The sequence below is a fragment of the Protobothrops mucrosquamatus genome, unplaced genomic scaffold, assembly GCF_001527695.2.
Source record: "Protobothrops mucrosquamatus isolate PMUCROS unplaced genomic scaffold, P.Mucros_1.0 scaffold_69, whole genome shotgun sequence".
NCBI lineage: Eukaryota > Metazoa > Chordata > Lepidosauria > Squamata > Viperidae > Protobothrops > Protobothrops mucrosquamatus.
Window position 1 is genome coordinate 1256629 of NW_015386145.1, and position 10524 is coordinate 1267152.

The 10524-nt window shown below is 37.3% G+C and overlaps 1 protein-coding gene across 2 annotated transcripts in view; it reads right to left on the bottom strand.

Annotated features, from left to right (window-relative positions):
* Nucleotides 1–10300, bottom strand: part of MTDH (metadherin) — a 19435-nt gene extending 9135 nt beyond the window's left edge. For both annotated transcript variants that reach the window (XM_029283650.1, XM_015813485.1), the window contains exons 1-5: nt 9617–10300; nt 4275–4376; nt 3296–3380; nt 2344–2520; nt 684–752 (exon numbers count right to left, since the gene is read on the bottom strand). In XM_029283650.1, coding sequence (XP_029139483.1) covers nt 684–752; nt 2344–2520; nt 3296–3380; nt 4275–4376; nt 9617–10093 — 910 coding nt within the window. In that variant the 5' untranslated portion in view covers nt 10094–10300. The remainder of the gene's footprint in view (nt 1–683; nt 753–2343; nt 2521–3295; nt 3381–4274; nt 4377–9616) is intronic.
* Between the last annotated feature and the right edge of the window lie 224 nt (nt 10301–10524).

The following is a 10524-nucleotide window of genomic DNA, read 5'->3' on the forward strand; positions in this document are numbered from 1 at the left end:
ATTATCACAGAATTACTTATGTAAGATTTATTTCTGAGTAAGCATATAAAACAGTGTTTCTCAACCTTGACAATTTTAAGGCATGTGGACTTCAACTCCCAGAACTCCACAGCCAGCAATGCTGGCTGTGGAATTCTGGGAGTTGAAGTCCACATGCCTTAAAATTGTCAAGGTTGAGAAACACTGATATAAAAGATCACTCTAGAAACTTCACATTCATTTAAACCTGAAGCTCCTGTGAACTTCAACTTTGTTTGAATTATTTGCATATGCATATTCATATTTCATTCATATTCATACTTATCGAGAGATAACTAAGGCTACAATATACATAAAGTAAAAATATGCAGTGTAAATTAGAAAAGAACTGTATAGCCCTAATGGTAGATATCGATATTAAATATTAATCATCTGAATAATTGGGTAAAAGCTGGGAAGTCTGGCACTCTCACTGTATGTTGTACCCATCTTACTACTACATCTGATGGTATACCTCACAATTTGTCAGGATAGAGATTAGAAATTCTTTATTAATATACAGCATGAATTATCTTGCACAATAAAGCTGACTTTTTACCTTGGATATAAATCAATGCCCAAAATGCAAGTGATCTTAGAACTTAAAAGAACCACATTGTGAAATAAATAAATAATGATAATAATAAAAATAAAAAATTACATACCTTGCTGGAGTGTAGCATCACCTTTTCCTGATTTAGAATTGCTAATTTGAACATTCAAAACTGGATCACCTTATTTAAAAAGAAAGGAGATAATTTAATGATCAAATATCTTCAGCCTGTTATTTACTGCAGATGAATAGGCAGCACAAAGCCTAAACCCAAGAAATCAGAGATTTTATACTTTATTCCAAAAAATATCTATCCATGAATTTTTGGAACTCAATTTATTTTGTTAAAAATGGATTTTGTTGCTTAAGAATAAATCAGAAATCATATTTATAACAACTGATATTGTTGTTATATTGAAGCAGATATTGTTTCCTTCATTGATATATATGATCTGTCCAGAACTAGTGAATTTTATTCTGTTATTTAAGTTACAAACAGTATTAGTCTTTTTGGCCAACACTGTCAGCAAGTCACACTTACCACTTGTTTGAGATGGTGGCCATAGAAATTAAATCTACAATTCAGCCAAAATATACATTAATATTTTCCTGATAATATAGTATTAGTATTTTTTTCTTACGGAACAAACCTCAGTTATAGAGAATATAAAATTTATTCATATAGCGATTGTGTTGTCATGCCATAAATATCACAGCTAGAGATTTATTCCGTATTTTAAAAACTGTAATATATAATTTCAAATACTGCATTTTTAATGGCCTGAGCTTATTTATATCTCCTTTTCAAACTTAATAAACAACACTACTATGAAAATATAATTCTTTTTTCTTATTTACTATTCTTGCCTAAATTGATTTATTTGGCATAAACAATACAAATATCAGCTTGCTAATATGTGTGTTTACTACAAAACAGCTAGATTGATATGCCCATAGCGTCAGACTATAAACTGCAGATCAAATCCAGAATGGACTAATATATGAACCTAGGCAATATATGGGAAAAAGTGCACATAAATAGGCAAATAAATGAAACAATCATCCTCTAAACCAGGGGTGTTAAACTGCCGACCCGTGGGCCGGTTGCATCACGTGGAAGCCGTGCCCACCCCAGCTCCGGCAATGTGAAAAAAGTCGCGATACGTTGCAACATGTCATGTGATGTGGTGAGTTTGACACCCGTGCTCTAAACCATTCAAGTAACAATAAAAAATTGAATATAATTCATCATGTTTAGGAGGTCATCAGGATATTTCGAAAAGTGTCCATAAAGTATCCATAAAGTCAATTTAGTATGTGTGTGTCCGCAAACTTCATGTGTCCTTCAACTAAATCTCAAAAAGGTCTGAGTAAATCTTATAAGAAGCTCATGGTCTTCTCTAAAAGAAAAGCTACTGCAGCAGTTATAAAGATTTAATTTATCTGCAGAACATAACTATGTGATTCATTATTTTTAAACTACATATTTTAGTCAGAAATAAATTACACAATATGTGATATTTGTATAAGGATTAATTTACTTGCATCAACTAAACACAGTTCCAAAACTAACAAAAGGGAAAGGTACCGGGGGAATACAAACACATTATCTATAGATATTTATACTCAATGTTTTAATCAATAATAGGGGTTTTAGAACATATTTAATTATACACAAAGAAGAGCTTTCTTTATACCATGGTACTTTCTTTTTCTTACAGCCCTATCCTTAAAGATGAGAAATAAGAAATACAAGAAAAATCACAGTTTACCTTTATTTTTTCTAGGACCAACTGAAAATGGTATTGCAGATGTTATCTGTTCAGAAGATACTGTTACTGGGATTTCCATGGATGGCAAATTTGATTCTGACCCAGCATCAGTCAGTACCTTGTCACGTTTACGTTGTTGCCGTTTTTCTCTGTTGCTGATTTTTGTTTCCCATGCACCTGAAACAGTCATAAGAAAGTATTAGTTACAGTCAGTAATATACTTTTCAAAATGTGTACAAGGAAGCTTAAGGTCTTACTCAGGAACTTATCAGGAATTATTAAATGAGGAAATCAGATCCTGATCCAACATATGATCAGAAGTGCATCTCCAGCAATCTTTCATATTATTATTATATTAAATTTGGATGCTAACAAACCTTTACAGACTCATATGGCTTACAACAACATACTAAAATATATATACAGTAGCTTCCAGTTCTCACTTTTGAATATCTTTATTGCAAATATAGCTCTGGCTGCCCTGAACTCTGTAGATGATGTTTTTATGATTAAAGAAGACTGATTAAGCTAAACTGATATGTAATGTGTAATGATGCAAGTTTATTCTGCTTTCTATATACTGGACAACTTTTAATATTCAAAAATGATTCTTAAAGCAAACAGGCAAACTTCTAAAATTCAATGTAAAAGATTGAGCTGTTAATATGAAGAATATCAGACTATTAAATGGTTAGAAACATTACTCCTTTTAAGATTCGAATAGGAACTATGGATTTTTAAATGATGGCTTGCATCCTGAATTTGCTTTCTGCGGACATAAAGGTTCCTTTCATCTGCAAAAAGCTCAGGGTCTAAAGGAACCCTTTTGGTAAAATGGAAGCAATGCTCATAATCTACTTCCTCCCACTGCAATTTCCTCCCAAAATTTGCACTGGACACTGGGAGACATCTTGAAGTCACAGGGAAATGTAAAGAATGTGTTTTTCAGTACCTTCATCGGCTTCCTTTCCATCACCACGTGACTGATCCTGAGCTGTTTTAGCATCTCCTTTTGTTTTTTTCCTATTTTTCTTTGACTAAAGTAGAAGGAAAATATTTTCTCTCAGAATAAATTAATGCTATCAAAATGTCTGAAGTTCAGCAACAGGAATGACCCTGGAAACATGATGAAGTTATAAACTTTTTATATTTTTAATTTCCCCCAAAAAAACTATAGAGTGCAAACAACAAAACCAACAGTACTTTGATTCATACTACTTACAGAAGATGCACACTTATATGACAAAGTATCTTAAAGACACAATTTTAGATACACTTAAGCCTCTTTCAACTCACTGGCTCTTATTTCTGAAAAAGCTTGCAATATGGCACAAAAACATATCTGCATCAAGAAAATCAAGATGCTGCTTGTGGGAAGCTGGTGGGGAGCTCAGAAATCACTCCTCTTCCTTAGCTGACCCACAGTATTTTTTTCAACTTTACTGAGGAGTGGATGAATAAATGGAGCTATGGACCACAAGGAAAACTGCACCCCTGCTCCCCATCCTGGTGTGTTCTCAAGGGCTTGGGAGGCGTCCGTGATCAATGGGCGAGCACTCTTCTCTTTGGAGGAAGGAGCCCTTCAAGGTTTTGCCCTTTATGGGGGAGGCTACTTTACACTGCATCCTTTAACAAGCGACTGCAGAGTGTTTCAACAACCATAACTGTTTCAACAACCATAACTGAAGGCACGAGTTGCAATTCCTTTTGTTCAGTGCTATCATAATTTTGATTGCTGAACGAACTGTTGTAAGTTGGGGAGACTGCATTATGCACTTTTGAAGACAGAAAAGACTGTTTCTCTAGGCTTAGAGTTGACCCACTCTGACACAAGACTCCCAAGACCACGACATAGAAAATTCATTCTTGGAGGGAATTATTATTATTATTTTTAATTAAAGTAAAGTATCATTCATTAACCATTAACTAACCTTTTCTGTTTTCTTTTCCATATCCAATGTCTGCTTCAGGTTCTCTTTTCGTGTTGTTTGTATTATTTCTTCAGACACATCATGAGCTGGTTGACCATTAAGCTGAATATATATATATATATATGATAAATTTTATGCAATAGAAACAAGCCTGTCTATATTAAATTAATTACTGTACAACATAAATATTTATCGCTATTTTATCAATTTAAATGAAATGTACCAAGGATATAGTGACTTTAATTGCTTAGATGCTGGATAATATTATAACTAATATATCATTATGCTATTCACAATTTTTTATACTGCCTCCTTTGACGCTATGCAATCAATAATAAAATCATGAAATAGTCCATACAAATTTAAACTGGCAGAATGTAATTAAAAATGGTTATCCAGTCACCATCAACTCAAATCTAATGTCTATTTAAAAACAATTCTTCAGGACTTTCCAGAATGCCAGGAGTTAAAGGTAGCCTTATCTTTGGGAGAAGCAAGTTATATAATGTCAGGGCAACAGGGGGGAGGACTATGATCTAACTGACACCCCTTTCTCCACTCCCTTATACTCTTAACATCTAAGAATGAAATAACTTAAACTCTAACCTCTCCAGAGAAAGCTAAAATAGATGCAAACAGTGCCACTTCATCATTACCAGTTAATGTTAAGTTAAAACGGTTAATTTAAAGCTTGCTTTCAGTTAAGTATAGACCAAGGCCACAAAAGTACCATCTGAGATTGCATTTGCTATTTGGGTTCTCAAGAATGATACTACAATAGAAGCAAAACCCTGTAACAAAGCGTTGCAGTTTAAAGTTCTCCTATTCAGGAAAACAACAGACAGAATTTTCACTGCTTTGTTCACAATTTCCATGATAGAAAATTACAGTCCTAAATAAGTTTTACATAATTTACATTATTTGCTTGCCCCGTTACACATTTTTTCAAGGCTATAAAATATGTTACAATGTGTTTTAATAGAATCCTACCCAGTCTTTGATTCAAATTTTTGGGCTGTTGTAGTTTAAACCGATCTTTTAAAAAATTGAATATTAATGTTCAATTTCACTATTTTAAGCATTTTGGGCACACTTATAAGCAGTGTATAAATCCTTAAATGACATTTCTAAAAATGTATACATTTATCAGGGTAGATTTGTACCATATATATTACATCTTCTGCTTCATGTTATTTTATAGAAAAGAAACAGATTTCTGAAAAACCTATGTATGATTTTCTATTTCACATGGATTAAGTGGGCAGTCCTTAAGATATCCAGCATAATCTGGAATATTCCAATTTCATGCCCAAAAAGTCAATCAAGGCGTAGGATTCCAATAGTTTGAGCAGGATCAGTAAGAAGAAAATATTTTTTTTCTCCTGGCTTTGAAAATAATTGGCATGACTATTAGCTATGCTGCCGATACATGCCACTGAGAAAGACTGCAGTGCAAGTGCAGTGGCTAAGGAAGTTTTTAGTTCAATGCAAGTTTTGAAGACAGCCAGAAATGTATTCAAGTAATCAGACTGTAGTAATTCAGTTTTGCTGGAGGTATATCATACATTGTAAATCTTCTCTAGAACAAAAAGTATGAAATGACAGGTAAATTGAAAGCTCACCTTGATCTGTGAAAAACTTATTAAGAGTAGCACACTACCTCTTTCAGGTAAGTTACAGACCATGCATTCTCATATGATTTATTCTAACCAAATATTAGTTGTACCATGGAACAGTATAAAACCTAATCCTTATATTATGCAACCATCCTAAAAATAAATAGTACATTAAGATAAACCTTTTAAGTCCTATAAAGAGGAAAAACAGATTCACAGAATGCAAGAGAGAATCCATACAATGGAAAACTAAAATAAAAAGCTGTCCTCTAAGAAGTACCATTTCCCCCTTTTTAGTCACCTGGTAGGCAACACGAGAGCTGTTAAAAATGCAGTAAATTTATGCTACACTGAACAAGTTTTTAAAATATATTGTTTTAAAGTCAAGCTTTCAGTAACAATTTTTGTTTGTTGATGTTTTGGTACCAGATTAAATACAATTATGCTCCAGCTATGGTTTTCAAAATGTACACTGATGCAATCAAATGTGGAGCACAAGGAATAGGAAGAAATTTAAATGTTGTGTTAACTAAACTGTTTTCAGTACTTTTTTGATCAAAAATATGTATAGAAGTCTGTTAAATACTATAAGCAAGAAGATGGTATGCAATAAGGAGACTGCACGCTTTAAATACCATATATAGGGTCTATAAATATTTCATTTAGGTTAATAAACAGAATTCTGGTAATAGAATGTAAGAAATGGATAGCTTGCTTCATAACACTAATGCAGTCAGAAACTCTACAATTAATTAGGTCTTGGGGATCCAGGTCCAAACACTACAACTTAATGTTGCTGGGCAGAAAACTCATAGATAAAATAGTAATACCTTGACAGAATAATTTCTATCACAAATCTTTTTCCTTCCCCACATATGTGAACATATCTTCTCTGACTCTATTGCTTAATACTCTCTCTCAGAAGGAATATTGCTTCATGTACCACAAGGAGGAACATCTCCACATGCAGGCAAGCTCTGCTGGTGAAGACCAGGCACTCCACTTCAACTATTAACACTAAATTTGTGCAGCTCTTTGGATTTGAGTGGGTAAAGATGCATATAGGTACTCACATTAGACCTCTCAGCAACTCCTTAAAACAGAGGTCCCCAACCTTGGCAACTTTAAGACTTGTGGACTCCAACTCCCAGAATTCCTGGCTGAGGAATTCTGGGAGTTGAAGTCCACAAATCTTAAAGTTACCAAGGTTGGAGACCCCGCCTTAAAACATCCATGTCCTTTCTTAGACTAAAGTAGCTGTCCTCTGTAGCTATTATATAACCCCAGGACAAGATATAGAATAGAACAGAACTGGAAGGGACCTTGGAGGTCTTCTAGTCCAGCTCCTGATCAAGCAGAACCTACACCATATGTTTAAGGAGTTGACACTAGGTGCAACAAGTACTCTAAAGCATTTTCTTCCTTCAAATTCAGAGCACTGCATAGTCCAAATATCACTGCTAGCCAAATATGATCGGTTTTGTCTTGCAGAGTTATAACTTGAATGAACAGAGCAGAATAGTAATTGCATACAAAAAATTCCACTGTAAACATAACGGGAGAAAGAATATACAGTACAATCACTGCAATTCAATGGGATGGGGAAAAGCACTCAGCAGTTATCACTCTTCTGTCATTCCCTCATCTCTTTTGTATCCAAATTTCTCATAGATTTTTGGGACCCATTCTGCACCCATTTCTTCTTTCTCTGTGGGGCACAAGGAAAGTCTATTCCCATGATCACTACTCTACATCAGGATGCAGTTTCTTCACCAGATGTTTCTTCATGGAGATGGCTATCTCCTTGGACTAAAGGACTTGCTTCCTCCAGTTCTGTACATATCAAGCAGATATGCAAGAGAGAAGGAATACTGTTTGCACAGCTGGAGCAATGCACCTTGGCATCTACCGAATCAGTGACTAAGACCCACAAGATCTGCTAACTGAATGATGCCCCTCCTTTTTATCCTAGCAATTTGGGGCTTTAAGAGCAACAATAGCAACCTAAATTGTGCTCAGTTTCTGAAGGGCATAAAAGCAGTTTATCAGAATATATGAAACTGCCAACTGGCAGAGCTTTTGAAAGAATTAATGTGAGCAAACTACTGTACTTTTAAAATCATTTTTGCAAAAGTCATGTCTGCTTTAACAAGGGAAGTGCTTCATTTGCACTAATGGATAGTGTAAACACCACTTTCAAATGCTTTGCAAAGCCTTACCAAAAAGTAGGTTTCTAGAAGAAAAAGCAATTGTAAAAGGTTGGCAGATTCCTCTGGAATATTAAGATGCAAAGGTGGATACAGACACACTAACTGGCATTTCTGTTTCAGAGCATGATGAACTTCAGGACAAGCAATCTAATTCTTTTAAGATCAGTAATAATTCCATTCATTGGCTTAAATCAAGTGTAAACAAGCTGATACTTCTGAGATAAGTTTAGGTTTCAATGAACAATTACTATTATCAATCTCAAATAATTATGAAAGTCATTATCTAAAATATCTGAAGACAATCAAGTTACCAAGCACTGATTCAGAAATTATTTCACTATTAGACTATAAAAAAATACTTGAGCTTATCCAAATATAACCAAGAGCATACAATTCTGAACACAATGTCTTTTAATGGATTTTCCACTTCCATATTAATGCTTCCAATATCATGCCCACAAAATAGTTTATTTCAAATTCACACTGCATTGCTATTAATGCACTGAAATCAATAAACAAGCAAGATATGTATCAGAATCTGTAGTATTATAAACTTTGGAAATCTAAGTTTACCGTTCTTTATATATAATTTTAGGCCTATAAATAACCTTTCAAATATGCCAGTGCACCTGATAATGTGGACATGTATATTTTGTTTTTGCACATAATCCTGAACAAAATTTAGAAGTCTTAAGCAAACAGCAGGACAAAGAACTGTGTAACTACTATATTTTTTATTATAGCTATTGTGAATATTCATTAAATATTTAAATATTTCTTTCGATTCAGAATGATCGAGCAATTAATATTTATGCTGAAAAAGGTTTAACTGAACCAAACCCACGGAATTCTATATCTAACATTAGTATTAGTTGATTAAGAAACGTTTTGTCAACACTGAGTGAGCAAATGTTAAAATCTGACCTTGTAATCCCAGCCAAGGGTTATTGCTTCACAGATTTTCTGTGCAGCAAAGTTACGAAACTCAGGTATGGCTCCTCAGATTTTGTGACATATGCATAAGCATTCTGATAGATGCAAGTTACGAAACTCAGGTACGGCTCCTCAGATTTTGTGACATATGCACAAGCATTCTGATAGATGCACACTGCCTCTTACTAAAAACCCGACCAAATAGTTAATTACTATGACATTACTTATAAAGAAAAACCAACTGTAGAATGCCAGTAATATTGCAATAAGCAACCCCTCACGAGAGCAATCACATGAGCACTGCAACGTTAAAAGGCTCTCAGAAGATTTGCAGATTATTGCAGTGAAATGAAAAATCAGGCATTACGTTTTCTGGGGAGCCCATTATCTGACGTTAATTTCAGAACACGGAGGAGGCACGACAGGGTACACGTAAAAGGTCCCTACGAACAACTCTTCAAAGCGAAGAGGCATATAGAAAACTAAAAATCTCAGCGAGATAAAAGTGTATTGAACCCTGGCCCTTGTTAACACCCACATCTCCTTCATAGCCAACTTTGACACCCGTCGCCCTGGCACCCACCCTGCCGGTTTTCTCGGCTGCCTTCTTTTTATTGCGCTTCTTCTGCTCTTCCCCCTTCAGCAACAGCGTCGCGGCAGTCCCAGGAGCCCCCTTGTTCGAGGCCCCGCCGCCGCCTCCCGTCAAGCCCGGGGTCGCCGCCGTCTCCTCCTCCTCCTCTTCTTCTTCTTCTTCTTCCTCCTCCTCGTCGTCGTCCTCCTCCCCCACCTCGGTCGCCCTCCTGGAAGGCTTTCTGCGAGTATCCCCTCCACGGACGCAGGCCGCGGCCCTCAGGAGCCCCAGCAGCAGCAGCAGCGCCAGGAGTGACGTGGAGAGCAGGACGAGCCAGGTGGGCAGATGCTGCGGCTCCAGGCTGGCAGGCAGCGCCAGGCCCAGCTCAGTACGCAGCAAAGCCACCCCAGATGACAACACGTCCCGTAGCCGGGCCGACACCTCCTCGGCCTGCTGGGCCACGGCCTCCAACCAGTTCGGTGCAGCCATGGCTCCAGCGGACAACCGAGCAGGCGCTCACGTCACTGCCAACACATCGCCTCGGTACCAATTCCGGAGGCCCTTGGCGGTTCTGCCGCCCTTCCGCTCCGTCGACAGGCAGAAAAAGACGGCGACTGGCGCCTCGCTTCGGCGGGGAGAAGCGCCGCCTCGGCCTCCCGCGACCTAAGAGAGCAACGTCACCCTCCGCCGCCGAATGTCGGCGGCCGCAGCGTCCAAGCGCGCAAGCGCGCCTGGAAATGCCTTGCACGGGGCGACGAAGACGGTCACGTGGGGCTTAGGGAGCCGTCGGTTGGGGAGCGCGGACGGCGCGCGGACGCGTCGGCTGTCTCCTCCATCTTCATTGGTGGCGGCTCCCCCCCGCCCCGCTTTTCTTTTATGGCCGGAACCGAAGACACGCTCCTAGCGAGCCTGACAGGGCA